Source organism: Schistocerca nitens, chromosome 4 (genome assembly GCF_023898315.1).
Source record: "Schistocerca nitens isolate TAMUIC-IGC-003100 chromosome 4, iqSchNite1.1, whole genome shotgun sequence".
In the NCBI taxonomy this organism is placed as follows: Eukaryota; Metazoa; Arthropoda; class Insecta; order Orthoptera; family Acrididae; genus Schistocerca; species Schistocerca nitens.
This window is the reverse complement of record NC_064617.1, coordinates 64,541,356-64,565,219: the sequence shown is the minus strand read 5'-3', so window position 1 is coordinate 64,565,219 and position 23,864 is coordinate 64,541,356. Positions and strand designations below refer to the sequence as shown.

Here is a 23,864-nt window from a genome sequence, read left to right as displayed (position 1 = left end):
CTTAGATTTCAGGAAATTTCAGTGGTTGTCTTCGTGCTTGCATGTACGTGAGATTTGCGTTTACTTGAGTGTGTGTGTGTGTGTATTTTGTCTGTTTTCGAAAAAGGCCTTGCTGGTCGAAAGCTCACTTTCCCATTGTTTGTTGTGCCTATCTGTGACTCAGCATCTTCGCTACATGGTGAGAAACAACTATCCTTTTCATAAAGCTGTTAAGAAAAAATCCTGTTACAAAGTCATTAGTCACCACTCAGTCACAAGTAAAAGTCACAAAATATCATTCTATGCAGCCGGCCGGGGTGGCCAAGCGGTTCGAGGCTCTACGGTCTGGAAACCGCGCGACCGCTACGGTCGCAGTTTCGAATCCTGCCTCGGGCATGGATCTGTGTGATGTCCTTAGGTTAGTTAGGTTTAAGTAGTTATAAGTTCTAGGGGACTGATGCCCTCAGAAGTTATGCCATTTGAACAATTTTTGAACCGAAAATTAAACTCCTCAATCACACTAACAATAATGTAGAGTGAAAGTCATCCTGTCTGTTCTATCTTCGGCTTTTGAGATTCATATTGTCACTCACCATTGCTTACCTAGATCCATTACGTACCTAAATTGCATTTTTATCAAATGTTGTTGGTGTAAGAGGAAAGATTACGTAACCTTAAAAGAAAGTTTTAATTGGCAAATCGATTTACACATAGTCATTTTATAATATTAAAAGTAAATATCATGACAGAAAAAAATTCAATTTAAAAGAAAAATCTAATGTAATGCTTACATTACAAGAAGAAGGTAAAAGTTTCTGTATACTCTTCTTTTCTGTTTGTATCACTCATGCAAGTCCCAAAATTTTTATCAGTTGTTTCCTTTAGATGAATACTGATGACCCCCTTCGGTGTAACATTCTTTAAAATACATCTTTCAGTTTAATTTTCTTTGCCCTGACAAATGCCTTAAAAATGCAAAAAGACATTTCAGTACACAGTAAAATACTATTACAAAATACCATATGTTCTCTACATTACAATGATATAAATGTGGCTGAAAATACAACAGTAACAGTTACAGCGATGGACAGTTCATAATCAAATAATAGTCAATTGGATGCAAGAATATAGCCATGTACAAACATACGGAATGAGAATTGTTCATCAATCTTCAGTGAATTATGTTCTCTTGTTAATTTTTTGCGAAAATTTCTAAACATTTTAAATCTTCTAACCGTCAGGAAACGCTTGATAACTGGAATTAGACGGCCGCTGTGGCCGAGCGGTTCTAGGCTGGTTCGAATCCTGCCTCGGGCATGGATGTGTGTGATGTCCTTAGCTTAGTTAGGCTTAAGTAGTTTGAAGATCTAGGGGACTGATGACCTCAGAAGTTAAGTCCCATAGTGCTCATAGCCCATTGAAACAAAGTAGTAGACACTAGCCGCGACTACCACGTAGAATGGGACGGTAATTCCCTTGTCCACTTGGATATCTCAACTGCAGATTTTTCAGCGCTCATTTAAGACTCTATATCTCAGAATTAAGAACAATGGACTTGTACCACTACTGAAATAAGCACTAAGCACTCCGTATTCAGGCCACGAGTGGCCTACCGGGACCATCCGACCGCCGCGTCATCCTCAGTGGAGGATGCGGATAGGAGGGGCGTGTGGTCAGCACACCGCTCTCCTGGCCGTTAAGATGGTATTCATGACCGAAGTCACTACTGTTCGGTCGAGTAGCTCCGCAATTGGCATCACGAGGCTGAGTGCACCCCGAAAAATGGCAACAGTGCATGGCGGTCTGGATGGTCACCCATCCAAGTGCCGACCACGCCCAACAGCGCTTAACTTCGGTGATCTCACGGGAACCGGTGTATCCACTGCGGCAAGGCCGTTGCACTACTATTGAAATAAGCCCTTCATATATTCCTGGTTTGACGAAATTACATTTGCTCCAGCAGGGTAGTGAACCCGTTACAAGCTATATGTGAAGTACCTGAAGTATGTTGTTTAACATCCATCCTTCCAGGTACCACCGGTCTCACGCAAAACCCCTGTGCCAGCCATGGCGGGGCGTATACAAGGCCAGATGACATGCCAGCCATGGCCCAGACACCCGCAGAGTCTTGGCCTGCTAGTGTCCAGTTCCCATCTAATGTGATTACGCTTTGCTGTTCCACTACCGACTCCTTTCAGCTGTCATTGATCATTGTCTAGGATTTGTGCAAGGTGGTGGTGGTGGGGGGGGGGATGCCTGCATTGGGCAGTTCTGTAGTAGGGGCACACACTACCACTCCAGGAAAGCAACGCCACCGTTGGTACCAACTGTTATGTGTGGCAAAACTTCAATTGTGCAATGTATCACTAATTCACGGCAACATGTCTGTTCTTGAGTACTGAGTCCATTGTACTCATGTTGAAAGAATGTGCTTTAGGGCATCGCTCCCATAACGGTGACATCACTATAAATTTACGACGTAAAATTCGTCGATTCCGTTGTGGAAGAATCCCACAACTGTATTTCTTCTTCAACTATAGATTAGTTTTAATCACTTACGTTCTCGGCACCAAAAGTTATTTTACAGAGTTAGTACCAAACGCATCTACTTCAATCATGTTAGATACTTTGGCAGACACTGTAATATATCCAGTACTGCAGCTATTATTTACTCACAAAGCTCGAGGCCTTCTTGCACCCTCCACATGGTTTTTAGAGCTGTTAATTTTTGTCGTTTCCGTGCAGACACTGTCGATCGTGACCGCTCGACATTCACTGTTCTCCTCCCGCATGTCTCTCCTTTCTGCCCCTTTGCGACAATCCCCACAATCCGACCGCCCCACTCACGTCCCTTGTCTCAACATGCACGTCACACTCTTACCACGTGGACACCGCGTAAATGCCACAGTAGTATAACATCGTTTCTTACATGATAAACTTACGAGCACAATACATTTCTGCACGCTTAATTCTGTCATAGTAATGGTTTAAACAAAAAAAATGAAATAGGGGGAACTGAATTCAAGGCAAATTCAAACATTAGTTTACGTCTCGAAAGAACTAATAAAATGTGAGTTAAACGTGAGGTGATGATGTCTGATGCTCCCAAAGTTACTGTCACCTTACTTATGCAGAAACTGTGAATAGCAGTTCGACATCAGAGACGGACATGCGTGTAAGAGTGGAATCCGATAATACGAATAACAGTAACAAGCGGCGCAGACAGTTTTTGGCTTATATTTTAGTATATAAATTTTGGAACACCCTGTACAGAGTACGTAATATATGTTTATACTTATACAATGTAAACGTGCACTTAAAATAGTCCACTTAGCTTTATTTTAATTAGTAGACGACCCACGAGTGTAACAAGTGAGACTCCATTCGGTGCGTTGGTATTACGCATCGTTAATCCTCCAGAAGCTCGATCATTAGGAGGCAAACTGGCAGTCGTAGGAAACAGCGAGGTTAACGAGCAATTGTGCGGTCGGCTGCTTTGCATGCAGACGCTCGCCTCGCAGCCACGTCACTTTGCGTACTTACGCAAGCGCGATGCCATCTGCAAAGTGCCGCGATAGTATCTGCACGCGCTCTTCTAACGGCAGCCTCAGGGATTCCTGGCAGCTGTTTCCGGGGGAAACGTTTTGTTACCTGGACGGAGCGCGCTTTACGCTCGCGTGGCTTACGTCACAAGAAATGCTGGCTTTTCATGATTTCAAATGTACGAGTTTCTCTCATTCGCAAAAGCTTAATCGCTGACGAAAGGTGTACACACACGCTACAAGACTTTATTGGTCATAATCATAAATATGACTCGTAGCGATTTTTAGAATAAATTTATTTTATTTCACGTCTATTGTCACAAACTTGTAGGTCTTCAGACTTCCGGTTTGGGTCACCAATGACCATCTGCAGACCTTTCCTCACCTTACTTTCGACGTTAATTAGTTATGCAGCACGTCTCTATAAAAAGTCAGAGATGTAATTCGTTGCTAGTAACCGATACGCTCACCTTGTTTGCTAGCGATTACGTGTTTTAGCACCAAACTGTTAAAGAATTGACTTTATGGAGACGAGAAGCAAAACTAATTAAGCCGCGTGGGATTAGCCGAGCGGTCTCAGGCGCTGCAGTCATGGACTGTGCGGCTGGTCCCGGCGGAGGTTCGTCCTCCCTCGGGCATGGATGTGTGTGTTTGTCCTTAGGATAATTTAGGTTAAGTAGTGTGTAAACTTAGGGACTAATGACCTTAGCAGTTAAGTCCCAGAAGATTTCACACACATTTGAACATTTTAAAACTAATTGGCATCGAAAGTAACGTAATGAAAGATCTGCAGATGGTTATTGCTAACCGTAACCGGTAGTCTGAGTATCTACATATTGGTGACGATAGACGTGAAGCAAAAGAAATTTAGTCTACACTTTCGTGTCACTGTTCCATTCGCATCTTGTGAAATTTGTGCCATGTTGTGGAGATTTCAGACACTGTTAAGCACTGTTTTCTAAACATGAAAGATATTAAAGGTACTCCAATGATTGAAGGTTGACTGCAATATCGTGCCTCACTCCTACATCTACGTCCATACTCAACAAACCACTATGCGGTGCATAACGGAGGGTACCTTGTACCACTGACGGTAATCCCCTTTCCTAATCTACTCGCAAATGGAGAGATGGAGACAAAGAGAGAGAAAGAGAGAGAGACAGAGAGAGTGAGAGTAAAGACGATGGTCTACACGCCTCCGTACGATCTCCAGTACCACTTACCTTTTCTACATGGCCCTTACGCAAAATCTACTTCGGTGGCAGTAGAATCGTTCTATTGTCAGCGCAAATGCCGGTTCTCTAAGTCTTTTCAATAGTGTTCCACGAGAAGAACGTCGTACTCTCTCGAGGGATCCCCATTTGAGTTCACGAAGCATCTCGGTAACACTCGCATGTCAATTGACCCCACCGGTAACAAATCTAGCAGCACGCCTCCGAATTGCTTCGATGTTTTCCCTGAATCCGACCTGCTGGTGATCCCAAACACGCGAGCAGTATTAAAAAACGATTCTCACTGGTGTTCTGATCCCGGACGCTTTTACAAATGAGCAACACATTCCCAGAATTCTGCCAACAAACGGAAGTCGATCATCCTCCTTTCCTACTACCGGCCTTACCAGCTCTTAGTATTTCATATCGTTCTGCAACTTACGCCCGGGTACTTAACTGACGTGACTGTATCAAGCACCACACCGCTAATACAGAATTTGAAAATTACAGGATTGTTTTAGCTATTCATCTGCATTAACTTATTTTTCTCTCCATTCAGAGCAAGCTCCTATTCTTCACGCCAAATAGAAATTGTCTAAGGCGTCCTTTATCCTCCTGCAATCGCTCAGAAAGGGCACATTCCCGTATGCCCCAGGGTCATCAGCAGACAGTTGCTGATTTCAACTCACACTAACAGATAATTTGTATTTAAAGAGAACAAAAGCGTTCTAGATCGCACTCCCCTGGATCATGCCTGACGATAGCCTTTTCCCTGATGAACACGTCCACTCCAGGATATCGTACTCGCTTTTATTATTTAAGAAGTCTCCAAGTCCCTCACGTATCCCAGAAATTATTACATATGCTCTGTCCTTCGTAAACAGTCTGCAGTAGTGCAGTGGTCTGCTTTCCAGAAATCTAGGAATTTCAATCAGCTTGTTGCCCTTCATCCATGGTTCGCAGCATACGGTACCGTGTGAGGAAAAGTCAACAGAGTTTCACACAAGTGATGCTTTCTAAATCCGAGCTGATTTGTGGACAAATTATTTGTCCCAACGAAATTTATTGTATTCGAATTCAGAAATGCCCAAGAATTCTGTAGTAAACCGACGCTAAAAGGTACTGGTGTTCAGTTTTGCGAGCCAGTTCTATTATCCTTCTTATACACAGGAATCGTCTTTGCGTTTTTCCAGTCGCTTGGGAGTTTGCGCTGGACGAGAGCTTTGCGATAAAGTAAGAAGCCAATATCGTCCAGTACTCTCTGTGAAAGCGAATCGGTGTTCCATCCTGAATAGTAGCCTTTGACTCGTCTATTTATTTTTCAGAAGACCAGAATTTTCTCGGGTTGTCAGTAAGATCTTTTGCTAACATAAGTCGGCAAAGCAGTTGTTTCGCTCTTCGATATTCTTATAGACGCACCAGTTTCTATTAACTTTTGTCTGTCAACATTTCTGTGTCTTTTTAACCGAAATTGCAACAATCTGCTTCCTCAGCACTTTCCGTGTTTTTGTATTAAACCACAGTGGGTTTTTTTGCGACTATAATCCACTTGGTCGGCTCATACTACTGTAGACCGCGATTTGCAGTCGATATAAACTTTGACCATAAAGCCTCTACATCAATCATATTTGAACTCAATGATTCTTGTAATTTTTTACCTCTTGCAGCCTAACTGACTGATTTATTAGCTAGTAACTATCGTCCCTACGATGACACCATAGCCACTAATCCCTCTCACTATAGTGTCACCGCCGGCTTGTTTGTAGCTACAAGGTCCAAAATATTTCCTTTGCGAGCAGGTTGTCGAATCAGCTGCTCAAGAGAATTTCTGGAAAACGTTTTCGGAACTACTTCACTGGCCTGTCTGACCCTACTGCCCGCTATGAATCCATAGACTATGGTAGGAACAGCAACAGTGTATGAATTTTCTTTGTATTAAATGCGTGTGCCGGTTTGAAATTCGATTCTACAAACAATTCGTGAGCTGTTGCTTTAAAAGTATGTATAGCATAGTAGACCAACCCTCTTCTGTCAACGAAGTCACAAAAAGAAGCCACGAATATTAGTTACCACTTTGTATCGGATGTATAAACTATGACCAAATTTAATATATACTGTTAGCGTCTTAGAACCGAAGGAAAATGTATGTCAGTTTGTTGCGCAATGTATAAAACAGCGAGGCTGCAGACTCCAATAACTTACATCAAGAGAATGACAAGTTGAGAATTGACAAAGGAGCTAAGCAAGGTGACTTTATTGCAACAAAAGTAGTTTTTGCAGTTTTTACAAGACGTCTTTAAATCATCGTACTGGGACGAAGAAGGACTATATATGAATATTTGTTATCTAAGCGAGATCTGATTGGCTGAAGACTTTTGTTTTGATTTTTTAGGATCCATAAAAACTCCAGCAGAGGATGGAGGAAATAAATGAGGTAGATATGACAGCAAGCCTGAAGATTAATTTCAATAACACCAGAATAATGTACAATTGGTGTCCTGGTAGGAAAACAGTAACTGGTACACCGATAACGGAGTAGTAGAGATTCGTGATTATGCCATAGACACAGCTGAGGAATTAATATACTTTAGAGAAATGAAAACGATAAGCGGATGAATGCTTTAACAAGTAAACATTAGCGTAGGAATAGCTAGGACTTCTTATGGGAAACTGAACGCTGTGTTCGTTTGTAAATTCCCAATATGACTCCAACGAAATGTCTATAGCCAACGAACTATCAATACCGTACTGACTTACTACCGTAATTGAAACTTGAACGTTAAATTCGCAGACAGTTCAAAAATCGAGGGTAGTTTAACGAGGAATGGAGTGCTGCATGCTGGCCATAACAAGAAAGGGCAGAAAAACACACCAACTAATCAGTCAAAATCGAGAAGCCGACGACGTAATAGAGACAGTTGTAACATTCCTGGCCCTGTATTTTTGCTGATTCTTAACTGGAACCGTTTTCCCTGTGGAGATCGGCCGTGGGTAAGGCGAGGCTCGTCGAGAAAACAAGCTCAGCGTAAATCCCGTCAGTGTTGACCAAAAGAAACCATGTCTCTTTTCTTTACGAACCATGACGTCTTCTCCCATTTAAATGAAAAGGATAACATTTCATAACGTACTGAAGCGACAAAAGTCATGGGACATCTCCTAATATCGTGTCAGTCCTCTTTCTTCCCGGTATAGTGCAGCAGGTCGACATGGCACGTGCTCAAAAGTCATTGGAGGTCCTCTACAGAAGTACTGATTCATGCTGCCAGTATAGTCATCCATTATTGTGAAAGTGTTGCCGGTGATTGATTTTATGCACGAACTTACCTCCCATAAATGTTCTATGGGGTTCATGACGGGCGATATGGGTGGCTAAATTATTTACTCGACCTTCCCAGAAAGTTCTTCAAACCAATAGCGAACAACTGTGGCCGAGTGTCATGGCACATTTTCATCTGTAAAAATTTCATCGCTTTTTGGGAACATGAAGTCCATGAATAGCTGCCAGTGGTCTGAAACTAGCCGAACATAAGTATTTCCAGTCAATGATTGGTGCACTTAGAACAGAGGACCAAGATCCCATGTAAAAACAGACCACACCTTTATGGAGTCACCACGAGCTTGCACAGAGCCTTGTCAACAACTTGGGTTCTTGGCATCGTGGGATCTGTGCCACACTCGAACTTTGCTTCAGTTCTAACCTGAAATCGAGACTCAGCTGACCAGACCACGGGTGCCCAATCGTCGAGGGTTCAACTGATAAAGTGACGAGCCCCAAAGATGCGCTACAGGCGATGTCGCGCTGTCAGCACTGGTATTGGAGTCGGTCGTGTGCCGCCACAGCCCAGTAACAACAAATTTCGCAGCGCTGCACTAACAAATACTTTCGTAGTAAGGCCCACATTGATTTCTGCCGGTATTTCACGGATTGTTGCTTAGCTGTTAGCACTGATAACTCAATTTAAACGCCGCTGCTCTCGGTCGTTATATGAAGGCCGCCGGCCATTGCGTCGTCTGTGGTGAAAGACAATGCCTAAAATTCGGTATTCTTGTCATACTCTTGACATAGTGGATACTGGAATATTGAACTCCCTAACGATTGAAATGGGAGATAAGATACTGCGTGAAGAGTTTGACAGAGCACTGAAAGACCCGAGTCGAAACAAGGCCCCGGGAGTAGACAACATTCCATTAGAGCTACTGATGGCCTTGGGAGAGCCAGTCATGACAAAACTCTACCATCTGGTGAGCAAGATGTATGAGACAGGCGAAATACCCACAGACTTCAAGAAGAATATAATAATTCCAATACCAAAGAAAGCAGGTGTTGACAGATGTGAAAATTACCGAACTATCAGTTTAATAAGTCACAGCTGCAAAATACTAACGCGAATACTTTACAGACGAATGGAAAAACTGGTAGAAGCGGACCTCGGGGAAGATCAGTTTGGATTCCGTAGAAATGTTGGAACACGTGAGGCAATACTAACCTTACGACTTATCTTAGAAGAAAGATTAAGAAAAGGCAAACCTACGTTTCTAGCATTTGTAGACTTAGAGAAAGCTTTTGACAACGTTAACTGGAATACTCTCTTTCAAATTCTGAAGGTGGCAGGAGTAAAATACAGGGAGCGAAAGGCTATTTACAATTTGTACAGAAACCAGATGGCAGTTATAAGAGTTGAGGGACATGAAAGGGAAGCAGTGGTTGGGAAAGGAGTGAGACAGGGTTGTAGCCTCTCCCCGATGTTATTCAATCTGTATATTGAGTAAGCAGTAAAGGAAACAAAAGAAAAATTCGGAGTAGGTATTAAAATTCATGGAGAAGAAGTAAAAACTTTGAGGTTCGCCGATGACATTGTAATTCTGTCAGAGACAGCAAAGGACTTGGAAGAGCAGTTGAACGGAATGGACAGTGTCTTGAAAGGAGGATATACGATGAACATCAACAAAAGCAAAACGAGGATAATGGAATGTAGTCAAATTAAATCGGGTGATGCTGAGGGGATTAGATTAGGAAATGAGACACGTAAAGTAGTAAAGGAGTTTTGCTATTTAGGGGGTAAAATAACTGATGCTGGTCGAAGTAGAGAGGATATAAAATGTAGACTGGCAATGGCAAGGAAATCGTTTCTGAAGAAGAGAAATTTGTTAACATCGAGTATAGATTTAAGTGTCAGGAAGTCGTTACTGAAAGTATTTGTATGGAGTATAGCCATGTATGGAAGTGAAACATGGACAATAACCAGTTTGGACAAGAAGAGAATAGAAGCTTTTGAAATGTGGTGCTACAGAAGAATGCTGAAGATAAGGTGGGTAGATCACGTAACTAATGAGGAGGTATTGCATAGGATTGGGGAGAAGAGAAGTTTGTGGCACAACTTGACTAGAAGAAGGGATCGGTTGGTAGGACATGTTTTGAGGCATCAAGGGATCACAAATTTAGCATTGGAGGGCAGCGTGGAGGGTAAAAATCGTAGAGGGAGACCAAGAGATTAATACAATAAGCAGATTCAGAAGGATGTAGGCTGCAGTAGGTACTGGGAGATGAAGAAGCTTGCACAGGATAGAGTAGCATGGAGAGCTGCATCAAACCAGTCTCAGGACTGAAGACCACAACAACAACAATAACGATTCCCGAAATAGGTTTGGTGATTTGCGGAAAAGGACCAAACAAGCGAGGTCATGCGCCCCATTTTCGAAATGGAATGTCCTATGCGTCTAGCCCCAACTACCACTCCGCGTTCGAGGTCTGTTAGTTCCCGTCTTCCGGCCATAATCACTTCGGAAATCTGATCACATAAATCATATGAGTACAAATGACAGCTCCGCCAATGCACTGCCCTTTTATACCTTGAGTATGCCGTACTACGGCCGTCTGAATATGTTCATATCACTACTACATAACTTTTATAATTGCGTAGGCTTACGCGGCCAGAGTCAGTCGACATAAAAGTTTTCTGGGTATGGTACCGCGTCATAATGTATAAAACTACTGCTGCTGGAGAAAAAGAAAAAAAAACAGCGTTTCGCCCACGGTTGCAGCGGCCTTGTTCTGGGTCATTTTATACATTATGACGCGCTGCCATACAAAGAAAACTATTATGTCGACATTACTTTTGTCATCTCAGTGTACTTTTTTCGTTTATTGAATTTGTGCGTAGCAATAGCTAGACGCAACCAAGCTTACAGTAACATTTAAATTAAATTCCACTTTCACATCGAAATCTGCCTTTGTTGTTTCGCTACTCATATTCAACAGTCACAATATTTGGTTCACTGCCGCCTAAAGTACATTACCGTGTGACCCTAAAGACCTACGCTGATTACCAAAAATTTTTTCTAAGGAACTGCAGCTACCCGATTTGTTGCAAATTTTAGGTTAACTCCCAAGTTTTTCATGGATGTGCAACGCTCTGTTTGCTGCCCGTAAAACGTCTAGATGACGCTCAGTTTCCTTCCACGTCTCTGCGAACATCTCTTCCGTCGCAGACGCTGCAACGGTTACAAGGCTTTCTACCACGGGTGATGTTTCACCAAATGGTGAACCGCAGCACGAAGGTTCGTCAGTTATTGGATGAAATGTTACCAGACAGATGGAACAGTGAAGACGGACAAACATCACGACTATCACATTGACCAAACGTAGCCATGATTCACATTATTTTTAGTGCCATGTTGAGGATAACGTGTTCAGGTCAGCAGTTTCCTGTGGGCAAACTCTTAAGGCACGGGCGCTGTAGAGGTGGTGACAGAAGGGATGTGAGCAAAGACTAATCAACAGGAAGGAAGGGGGATTAAGTCTTAACGTTCCTTTCACATCGAGGCATGCCGTAGACAACGGCGCACAGGTTGACGACGAGTTCCTTGACTTCGTGAAGGCATCTCACACCGACCCACACTACCGTTTGGTGAAAAAAATACGAGCTTACGGAGTACCTGACCAGATTTGCGCTGGAAACAAGACTTTCTTACAGATAGTATTCAATACGTCACTCTTAACGGAACAAAATCAACGGATGTAAAGGTAAATTCAAGAGCACGCTAAGAAAGTGTGACAGCAGTGTTACTGTTTACTCAGTATATAAATGATCTAATAGAAAGAGTCGGAAGCTCCTTAAGACAGTTCGCAGAGGACGGTGTTGTGTATAAACAAGTTGCAACTCCAGAACACGGTATCGATTTCTAGAACGACCTGCAGAGGATAGATGAATGGTGTAGGCACTGGCAGTTGACACTGAACGTAATATATTGAGCATGCATAAGAAAAGAAACGCACTACTGTAAAGCAACACCGTTGATGAGAATCTAAGGGAAACTATATCTACTGTAATATATCCAAGACTAACTGTCTAGAGCGATCTTAAGTGGAATGATCACATAAAGAAAATAGTAGGGAAAGAAAATGCCAGACAGATATTCGTAGGAAGAATATTAAAAAGAAATGTTGATCACCTATAAGGAAGTGGCTTACAAAGCGTTTGTTAGACCCATCTCGAGTATTGTTGATCAGTGTGGAATCCTTACCAGGTAGGACTAATAGAAGAAACCGAAAAGATCCAACGAAGAGCGGCGCGTTCCGTCAGAGGATCGTGTTTAGTCGACGCCATAGCGTTACCGACATGCTCAAGAAGCACCAGTGGCAGACGGTACAGGAGAGAAGCATCACAAAGAATTTACTTTTGAAATTTGGAGAGAATACTTTGGGGTAGAGTTGGAAAGCATGTAACGCCCTTCCACAAACATCTCGAGAAATGACCACCCCTAGAAAATCTGAGGAATTAGAGCTAATACAGAGACTTAACGACAATCATTCTTCCCACACGCCATTCGCGAGTGGTACAGGAAAGCGAGAATGAGTTAGTGATCCCAGAAGTACCCTCCACCAGATACCGTTGGGTGGTTTGTGGAAGTATGATGTAGCTGTAGATGTAGAAGAATGGCGAAGAAATGCGACCGCGCCCTTTCAGAGGGACCACGCCGGCATTTGCCATGAGCGATTTCGCGAGATCAGGGAAAACCTAAGTGTGGGCGAGTGTGTAACGGGTTGTGAATTTGGATCGGATGGGAAGCGTAGACGGCCGGCCGAAGTTGTTACGGTGACCACGCGTATAAAGTGGCATTTCCGCCGTCGGCCTGTCCATAACATTTGGTGAGGCTGTGCTTCGTACCAGGCGAAACGCGAAATTTGAAGGAATATTCCATAGCCTCACCCCTACCGGAAAAAAACGTGCAAAGCTCTGAACGTTCCAGAGAACCTGTGGTGCGTAATCATGTCGTACCACTACCGACACTATTATGATAGCGAAATGGGCATAGGCGTTTAGCAAGACGAGGTGATTGGATATGAACTAAGAGAATTCTGTGGTCACTACAACGTGATAAGAAACGACCTAGTGGATGAACTGACGGAAGCAAAACTGTCGACATAAGTGGTTCAAATGGCTCTGAGCACTATGCGACTTAACTTCTGAGGTCATTAGTCGCCTAGAACTTAGAACTAATTAAACCTAACTAACCTAAGGACATCACACACATCCATGCCCGAGGCAGGATTCGAACCTGCGACCGTAGCGGTCACGCGGTTCCAGACTGAAGCGCCTTTAACCGCACGGCCACACCGGCCGGCCTGTCGACATAAAGAACAAACAGGACAACTCTGGAAGTGGAAAGCTAACGAAAAGTCTGGAAGAGGCTTATATGACGGATGATGGTGACGAAGACTCTTTCTACCGCCACTGTTCGCTAATTCTGGGATTGTTGTACGTAGGTACAAAGTTGCTATGCCACTCGACAATAAGCTTAAATGATCTGAAGGTGGCCCGTAATGACCGGTATCACCAAGTGCGTGAATTAATTGCCGTAACACTGCAAGAAAAAAAAGTCAGTTTTTGCTCGCCTTGTAAATTTAGTACGAATAATATCTACGTACAGTATATTCTTAGCTGTGCTCACTCCCGACTATGCGTTTTCGTGAACTTGGCTGACTATCTGTGTTTGGTATCCCGCCCTTGTTGCAGTTATGCTGTGGTTCTTCTTGTTACTATGTGTGGCAGCAGCGATGTGTATCGATATTTGCACCGTGTACCACCTTTGGTTTCGTGCATATTGTTTCCGGCTAAGGGTCTGAGGGCAGTCGGTCGATTGCTGCGGACCAGGAAAGTTACCTCCACGAGGTGCAGTCAGCTGGATCCGCTGGCGGTCCCTGCGCAGTGTCAGAAAGTATGTGGAGCTGTCCGATCGCTACGAGCTCGTGGTTCACCGACCCAGGATGTCAAAGTTGAGTAGTGGTTTCAAGTACCCAAGCCACGTCTATTCGTGTTGTGTGATTCGTTTCGGTGGTTCGCTGTTGGGGAGGTTTTCCTGTGAGCAGTACCAAGTGTTGGTATTGCTCAAATTTAGCCGCCATGTGGTGGAATTAACTATATTGGTTGATTGCAATTCAAGTGCACCAGCGGAATTCTCTGCCTTGTGGCCGTTAGTGTTACAGTTACCTGCCCTGGCCACTAATGTAATTTCAGGCAGTGTCCTTTCCTCACCTGTTGTCGCAGTCCAACACGGTGTGTAGTTTTGACAGCTTAATACGAGGGTTGTTTTTTAAGTAAGGGCCGTTCGCGCGTATAGTCCCATAGTTCGCGCGGACGCCGCAACAAGCCACCGCACCACTTGCCGGCATCCTTCCCGTTCACACTGATGCAAGTTGCGGCTCTGTAGCTGACGTGTACGCATCGCTGTGCTACTTTATAATGTTTACGATTATTGAATCGCCCGCCGCGTGTGACATAACGGTCAGTGATACGTTTTTTGACCGCGAGAAGCCTATCAGCTGCAGAAATTCATCGTCAGTTAACAGAAGTTTATGGCTTGAATGCAATGAGTGAAGGTAAAGTGCGTCAGTGGGTTAGAGTGTTTAAAAATGGCCGTCAAAACGTCCATGACGAAGAACGCTCAGGCCGGCCCACTGTGATCACTGATGATTTGGTGGCTGCAGTCGAAACAAAGATTCGTGAGGACAGAAGATTCGCAATTTCCACTCTTTCTTTGGAATTTCCACAAGTTTCAGGATCGGTTTTGTACAAAATTGTGTCTGAAAACCTAAACTTTAAGAAACTGTGTTCTCGGTGGGTACCCAGACTCCTCACAGAGGACCACAAAGGGAAGAGATTTGCCACTTCATTGGACTTTTTGATTCGTTACGAGGAAGAAGGGGATGACATGTTGAGTCAAATTGTCACTGGAGATGAAACATGGGTATCCCATATCACTCCCGAAAGCAAGCGACAATCGATGGAATGGCGACACACAACCTCACCCGTCAAGGTCAAAGCCAAACAGACGCTGTCAAAGCGCAAGATTATGGCAACTGCGTTCTTGGACCGGTGCGGTGTTTTGCTAGTGGACTTTATGCCACGAGGAACGACAATCAACTCAGATGCCTACTGTGCAACTCTAAAGAAGCTCCGCAGAGCAATTCAAAACAAAAGGTGCGGCATGCTGACAAAAGGAGTTTTGCTCCTGCACGATAACGCTACGCCTCACACCTCTCAAAAGACTCGGGATTCGATTGATTCTTTTGGCTGGGAAGTTTTGGACCATGCACCATACAGCCCCGACCTTGCTCCTAACGATTTTCACCTTTTCCGGTACCTGAAACACCATCTTGGCGGGCAGCGCTTCAATGACCACGATGAAGTGAAAGCGGCCGTGAACTCTTGGCTGTCGGAGCGGGCGGCCGAATTCTTTGAAGAGGGAATTAAAAACTTAGTTGTACGGTATGACAAGTGCTTAAATAAACAAGGCAACTATGTAGAAAAATAGTAAAAAGTGTGTAGAATCTGAAAATAAAAGTTTTTTTACAAAAGTATTTCTATCTTTTTTTAAAAATAAAAACGGCCCTTAGTTAAAAAACAACCCTCGTACATATACATATTTGACTGTGGATAATCACTCCCATAACATTTTGTGTTTGAATTCTCATGTACCGATTGGTGTCAAGCAAGTCGTTTGTCAGGCGGTCCGTGGCTGTCCCTTGGTTAGGTTCCGACGGATCAAGTGTAGCTTGGCTCACCACCTGTTTCACCAAAGAGAATGAGGGCAGACCGACTCTTTGGAGGCTTCTGAGTGCTGTTGTCTTTACTGTCTTTCTCACCGGTTTTAATTGTCTGTTTATAATCTATCATAGCCAATAAAAGAAAAATTCTTCGTTTTACGGTGTTTTATGTAAATAATTTTTAATTCCGGCAAGTGGATATTTTCTGAAAGGTTATTGACGTTGTGTTGTCTTTTCTTTCAGTACGGTTCCAGCTACTTAAAACTTAAGGCTTGTGGTTATATTTTTTTTTTAATTTCGGAAAATTAATTGTGGGCCTTCAGCCTTGGAACCTTATTCTTAAAAGTACCTTTCAAGCTTAAACATTACGGCTTGGAACCTTATTCTTAAAATTACCTTTCAAGCATAAACATTGCGGCCTTCTGTCTTTGAAAGGTTATGGTAATTTATTTTAAAATCTTGAAAATTTTACTGTGGGCTTTCAGCCGTTAATGTTTCATCTTGTTTATGTTTGTCTATCCACCCTTGTCATGAGGCTTTCAGCGCATATATATTTTATTTGTAATTGTTTGTAATTGTAGCTGCCTGTTTACAGTCACTTGAAATTTACCTTGTTGATTTTTAAGATTTCTTGTTTGGAGGCCTTCAGCCGTGAAAACTCGTACTTGTAAAAGTTCGGCTATGTGCCGCTTTGGTTGTAAATGTGTTATTAAATTACAATAAATTACAATTTTAAGGTGAAACTGACCCAAACCTTATTTGGTCCTTTCCAAAATCCTAGTCAGCTGTTATGCCAAGCGGGTTTAGCGGGTGTCTCATATTCTGACACATTTCTTTGAAGAATAGCATCTGCGTATCTAACAGCAATAAAAATCCATCTGGGTTTGGCAACTTCCTGCATGTGTGGATGGTTCTTTCTAATTTCTTGTCGACATCAGCTTTCGTTTTCTACTTCTTTCATGTTTTTATCCTTACAGTGTGCAGGAGTAGCACACATGTCAGGAGGTGGCAGTACTGAATGAAACACTTGACTTAATATGTGCCCAATTTTTATTAGTCAAGCTTGCAGAGATGAGATTTCATTTCACATTATGGTCGGAGTTGACCAAAAATGTGTTGGCATCCATTTCCAAACAGAAAACCCTCTCTCCCGAGAGTACTATCAGAGTCCCAACGTCGTTATGTGGGTAGGCGAGCATAACTGTTTTCTCGGAGATGTGGCAGTAAAGTGGAGGGTCGTTTTGCAACATCAACAACAGTCTCGATACAGAAGACGAAGATTACCTGGATAACCGTCTTACAGTACCACTGTCTGAAACATCCAAGGTGATTGAAGATATTAATTCGTGTAATATTTTTGCATCTCTAATAATCAATCTATCTCTATCGTAATAAATTACCATCAAACATTCAATTACAATTTCTTAGGTTGAAGATCACCAAAAACTCACTGTTTATGCAGGTGTTTCCATACCCCTGCTACTTTTCCTGCACCTTCGATTGCCGGCCGCGGTGGTCTCGCGGTTCTAGCCTCTTAGTCCGGAACCGCGCGACTGCTACGGTCGCAGGTTCGAATCCTGCCTCGGGCATGGATGTGTGTGATGCCCTTAGGTTAGTTAGGTTTAAGTAGTTCTAAGTTCTAGGGGACTGATGACCACAGCTGTTAAGTCCCATACTGCTCAGAGGCATTTTTTGCACCTTCGATTACCCAAGAACCTTCACCTGGAGCTTCTAGTGCTCAAGAAACATGGCATAGGCCACCAACAGTGGAACGGGGACAAGCAAACTGTGCATATAAGTATAGGTATTTCTTCATACATTGATCTTTCACTATATAACTTATCTATCTGTTATATCCACACCCCATCACTAAATGCTTTTCTGTTTTCGATATAATCTACTCGATGTGATGACCGATCTCTGAGTTCAAAATGCCTTCATTCCATGGCACATGTATGCTAATACGTACATATTTCATTTTCATTTTTCTATTTAGTATCGTTTACCTAATATGTTGTAAATTAGGTAATGTATTCATCACATTCATCGCCAGTCATTCAAAATAACCTCTTTTATGCGTAATACATCGAAAGTACAGCAACGATGAAGATAGCTGAGTGTAAACAGTCATGTGGCTACAGGGCCCAGAAGGTATTTTTCGTTCTTCTCTCCTTGCTTCCTGCACCCCTATGAGAAAAGAGAATATTTCGAAGGTCTCATGTAGCCGGCCGCGGTTGCCGTGCGGTTCTGGCACTGCAGTCCGGAACCGCGGGACTGCTACGGTCGCAGGTTCGAATCCTGCCTCGGGCATGGGTGTGTGTGAGGTCCTTAGGTTAGTTAAGTTTAAGTAGTTCTAACTTCCAGGGGACTTATGACCTAAGATGTTGAGTCCCATAGTGCTCAGAGCCATTTGAACCATTTTGAAGGTCTCATGTAGGAAATTTGATGCCCCGTGTGGTGTAGAGGCATTCGATGACAACAAGTGTACTAATCGAGTTGTAGTGGGTGGGAGTTGGCGTTTTTAACCTTTTCGCAGAAGCGCCGAAAAATCACTGCTCTTCAGCGCACTCTAGCGCGGATACCACTCGTCAGAAAATCAGTCCTGACTAGTGCACTTTGTAGGACATTTTATCTCCTTTAATGTTGTATCATCTTCGACCATCGCGGAATTTTCTAGATATAAGGGAAAAACCAAAAAGGGCAGATATTTTGGGTTTCTTTTCGTTTGTCGTCATCAAGCCAAAGTCCTGCATCGCAACAAACATCAAATTGCGATTCAGCACCCCTGAAACGATGTAGAACCGTCGAGCAACAAACTTCCGCAATTATGGTACGAGAAAACTACTATTTGACCGGCCTATGTAATGAACAACACATGTACACTGAAGAGCCAAGGAAAGTTTTACGCCTGCCTAATATCGTGGAGGGCCCCCACGAGCAGGCAGAAGTGCCGCTACACGACGAGGCAGGGACTCGACTAATGTCTGAAGTAGTGCTGGAGGCAGTCGACAACATGAATCCTCAGGGCTGTTCATAAATCCGTAAGAGTACGCGGGGCTGGAGATCTCTTCTGAACAGCACGTTGCAAGGCGAGCCAGATGTGCTAAATAACGTTCACGCCTGGGGAATTTGGCGGCCAGTGGAAGCGTTTAAACTCAGAAGAGTGTTTCTGGAGCCACTCTATAGCAATTCTGGACATGTTGGGTGTCGCATTGTCCTGCTTTAATTTCCGTATCACTCCAACTGCACATTCCCTACACCATTATTCTGCTGACATGCAGGGTCCATGGGTTCACGATGTTGCCTCCACACCCGTACACGCCCATCCGCTCGATACAATTTTAAACCAGATTCGTCCGACTAGACTACATGTTTCCAACAGTCGAATGTAGGAGGTGACGGGCTCAGGCGAGGCGTAAAGCTTTGTTTCGTACAGTCATCAAGGGTACACAAGTGGGCCTTCGTTGAATGGTTAGCACGATGACTCTTGTTGATGGCCCAGCATTGAAATCAGGAGCAATTTGCGGAAGGGATGGTCCCGTTCTTGCAGGATCTTTTTCCTTCCGCAGTGATGTCGGAGATACGATGTTTTGACGGATTCCTGATATTCACGGTACTCTTGGTCGTACGTGAAAATCCCAACTTCATCGCCATCTCGGAGGTTCTATGTCCCATTGCTCATGGGCCGATTATAACACGACGTTCAAACTCATTTAAATCTTCATAACCTGCCATTGTAGGAGCAGTAACAGATCTAACAACTGTGACAGACACTTGTCTTATATAACTGTCGGCGACCACAGCGCCAAGTTCTGTCTGTATTTGAATATGCATGCCCATGCCAGTTTCTTTAGCGCTTCGGTATATTTGAGCTTCATGCATCTCATTGTTTAAGACATCGTATCTCCTAAACTATTTGTCTTACCGTGAATTTTGTAGATGCATTTAGCAGCATGTTCGCATACTGTCAGCGAAATTTATTGCGAATGGAGTAACGCAGGAGTAATAAATTTAAACGTCATGCACGATGCGGCAGTTTTTCCACACATCTCCTTTTTCATGACGTCATATCTCCAGGACTCTCATAGGTAGCTCGTTCTTGCCAATACAGCCATTATTGGCTAACAGTAAGAAATATGTGTGTCAAGTTTGGTTGAAATCGGTCCAGTGGTTTAGAAGACATGGAACACACACACACACATACAAACACATATACACAAAATCACATACACATCCAGTTTTGTAATATTTATGAATTCCTCATGTCACACGGTTACTGCTCTCTCCTCGGTTCTTCTCTTCTTGTGTGTAAAGAGCTGGAAAGTGGTTTACTGCGAATTTAGTTATTTATTACCGTTTGGTGTCATCGTCCCATAACTTTCCCTAATGTCTGTCATGTGTTTACTTTTTACTACGTTGGCGTATGTTCGTCCTGCGTTAACACAGGGGCGGCCAGAAATTCAGCACGCGTGCGGTGCTCCTGCACATGTGCAACTTCCGGTCACAGCGTGCACGCCGCAGCCCTCAGCGTCCATGTAGTGCATGTTTCTACGCACAGATGTCGCTTTATCCACTTGCTGGGATACTCTGTACCGGCGAATTCTAGTGCTCTTTCCACAGCTTGCAAGCCAACCATGGGAAGGTATTACGCGTATTAAACATTACTGTCACAGTCTGCTCATTGACACTTCTACTTTTATGTTAACAGTTTAACCCAGTAAGACAAGCAATACAGTTAAAAACTTTGGGATTTTATTAAGGCAGCTTGACTGACGGCACGTAAATACGCGTAATGTTTTTGATCTAGTATTTAAGAAAGAGAGCACTTAGCGACTTCCAACGAACCTTATTGATGATTTCAAATAACATTAAACTAATGCAAGGTTTCCTATAACTAATTCTCGGTGCCTTCAGTTACACCCACATAATTTCTGTCTCACTGACCTCTGAACAGAATGATAACCGCAGACCTCTCGATGATCACCTGTTATTTCAATACCATTATTGCTATATCTTTCATCAGTTCCGTCTGAAATTTCCATAATAACCGACAATTAGATGAGTGTTATGTTTTATCGACTTCAGCTGAGCGTAGCCCTTCTCACATGAATAAAAAACCATAAATGTAAGTATACATTGGAACAATCGGTTTGCCGGCCGCGGTGGTCTAGCGGTTCTGGCGCTGCAGTCCGGAACCGCGGGACTGCTACGGTCGCAGGTTCGAATCCTGCCTCGGGCATGGGTGTGTGTGATGTCCTTAGGTTAGTTAGTTTTAAGTAGTTCTAAGTTCTAGGGGACTTATGACCTAAGATGTTGAGTCCCATAGTGCTCAGAGCCATTTGAACCATTTGAACAATCGGTTTAATGACCAATTTTCCTGATAATAATGTAACATGGAGCAGAATGAGGCAATAATGCACAATTAGTAAACAATAATTTTTAATTATGAAAAGAATAAATGCAAACACGTTTATCACTCGTCATGAGAAATGATATAGTTAAAATCGGGCGCAAAAGCACGGCTCATTGACAAACGTAAGCAGTTGCGAAGATTTTCATCACTTATGCTTGATCGAAACCTTGATTTATTCATTTTCATCAACGAGAAAAATCTTTCACAAACGAGCTCTTGCGTGTACCACATAAACAGGGAAGTGGAGCCGCCGCCGTTCATTTAGGACACATGTCTAATAACAGATGTCGCTGTCGCTCGCTGTCGCACACGTGCGCACATGTGCAGCACTTCCGCACGTCTGCACACTGTGCAGCGTTTGGCAGGCCCTGCGTCAACATGTTCATTACCTATGCGCCATACGATACCACTGCAACAACTACGTGACTTTGGCAGGTGACGGAGGAGACAGTGGCGGCCGCTCGCAGCGCCGCCCTGGTGGAGTGCCCTGGTGACGACGGAGAGGCAGTCGAGTGCGACCCGCTGTTGGAGCCGTGCCTGTTCGACGTGGAGGCGGACCCCTGCGAGAGGCGGAACCTGTACAGGGGGCAGGACGGCCGCTTCGGTCCCCGCTTCGAGGAGGTGCTGGACCTCTACAGGCGGACGGCCCGGCAGCCGCTCAACGTCGACGCCGACGATAATGCGGACCCTGCGCGCTGGAACAACACGTGGACCACCTGGGGGGACTTCGTCCACTGAGCGACCATATCGCCTGGGTCCCCTTCAGCTCTGTTGGGGTTCACGTTGGGACGAGCACACCTGTGGCTGTGCTGTTGGACGCACGCCCGTTTTTCTCTGGGCTATTTTTGTGCATGTTGGTTACAGCTTCCCTTTTTTAATAGAACATCTATGTAACACATTCATCTCTTGCACATGCTTTTGTACCCACTATAGTACTGTCTCTTGAACTACAACGTCTTCAATACCTCGGGAATCACCGTCTTGGAAACTAGTTCTAAGCCCCTGTCTGAATTCCTGTCTTGACCCCACCTTTGAACCTCTGCGATCAACTCCTCTCTTGCTTGTAATATCTCTTGAACCATCCCTTCAACACTGTCACGAATCTCAATATGGATATCCTCCTGAATACTCTCTTCAACCCCTCTGTTGAAGCCCTGTGTCAAAATCATGTTACATACCCAAAAGTTGAAGCAATGTCTTTAACTCCTCTATTGTATCCTTTCTTGTATGTTCTCTTATGCAGTCTCTTGTATACTGTCATGAACCTATCTCTTGAAGCCGATCTTGAACTTCCTCACGAACCTTCTTATGGAAGAACCGTCTTGAAGTTCCTGTTGATTACACTAAAATGGTACCACATTATTTATTAGTGTGTTTAAAATATAGCTTTACTTAGTTTTACTTCCAATTACAGATATTTTGTGAGCCTAGCATGGGGATATTTTGACCGTCATATCGTTCAATTTTACACTCAAGCACCAAAAACATCCTGTACACTGTCTTGAACCGCTCTCTTGAAACCAATCTTGAAGCCCCTCGCGAATCTCGCTATGGACCTCCTCTTGAAGTTCCTGTTGAATACACTATAATGGTATATTATTTACTTGCGTGTTTAGAACACAAGCTTCCTCAGGCAGCTTCCTCCAGATACTCTGTGAGACTGACGTGGAGCTATTTTGAGTGTCATGGTGTTCTATTTCACACTCAAGCACCCACAAATGGAATTATAATTCTGTCCTTTGAGAATAAAATCATAACTTTTTCAATAGCCATATAATTGTCAAAGAATAGCTGCCGTTTCTGAAGACTGTACATCAAAATTAATTGTCTCATCGGTAATAATGGGAAACAGGTTTTAGAATAGTTGATGTGATGAGCATAACATTGGACATAAAGTTTTCTATCAAGAATATTAATTTCCAGCTTTCGTGATCCAAATTAAAAAATAACTATCTTTATCTTCTGTCACTTTAACAAACGTGCAGGCAAAATCTGTGCGCCTCGCAGATCAGTTGCCTTCATGTGCATTAATAATATTATCCAGACCTAAGAATCCTCTTTGTGAACCGCACTGGGAGACGTGTAGTTTACCAATTGGCCAGGCAAAATCTATGCTCCTTGTAAATCAGGCATCCTCTCATACTGGAGTAGTATTATCTGTTTGTAAAAAGCTCCATTGTGAACCGCACTTCCAAACCTGTTGAGGTATTTCGCAGTGGCCACAACTGTTAAGAACTCTCAGATTTTCCTTTGGTAAAATAAAGTCATAGTTGTCGAGAAAAAACCTTCTACCCTGTGAAGAAACAGACCTACGCCACTCCTCCTCCCCGCCTCCCCCCCCCCCCCCCCCTGCAATTTGGAGTCTTGACAGAGTGCATGTATACCAGATCGTGTGGTACAGCATCAGTGGGCAGTGCTTTTAAATGAAAACGTTACTTATTGATTTTGAATATTATTTACAGTTGTGTCTATGTGTAACTTATACCTCAGGTAATATAGAGCTCTGTGTATCTATATTCAATAAAACTTTAAACAAACAAACGTTGTATATCTCAAGCACTGAATCGAATAACACATGTTCATACACTTACAACATCAAGGTGGATATACCATCCAAAACAACAAATGAATACTTTGCCAAATTGATGTTTCAGTCACCCCCTAACATGCGC

At 43.4% G+C, this 23,864-nt stretch overlaps 1 protein-coding gene and 1 pseudogene across 1 annotated transcript in view; one reads left to right on the top strand and one right to left on the bottom strand.

Annotated features, from left to right (window-relative positions):
• LOC126252121 (arylsulfatase B-like) overlaps positions 1-21,930 on the top strand; it is a 366,034-nt gene extending 344,104 nt beyond the window's left edge. Inside the window, exon 10 of the mRNA XM_049952986.1 lies at positions 21,628-21,930. Within this exon, the coding sequence (XP_049808943.1) occupies positions 21,628-21,930 (303 nt within the window). The remainder of the gene's footprint in view (positions 1-21,627) is intronic.
• Positions 1,763-1,880, bottom strand: LOC126254825 (5S ribosomal RNA; annotated as a pseudogene).
• Positions 21,931-23,864: the final 1,934 nt, after the last annotated feature.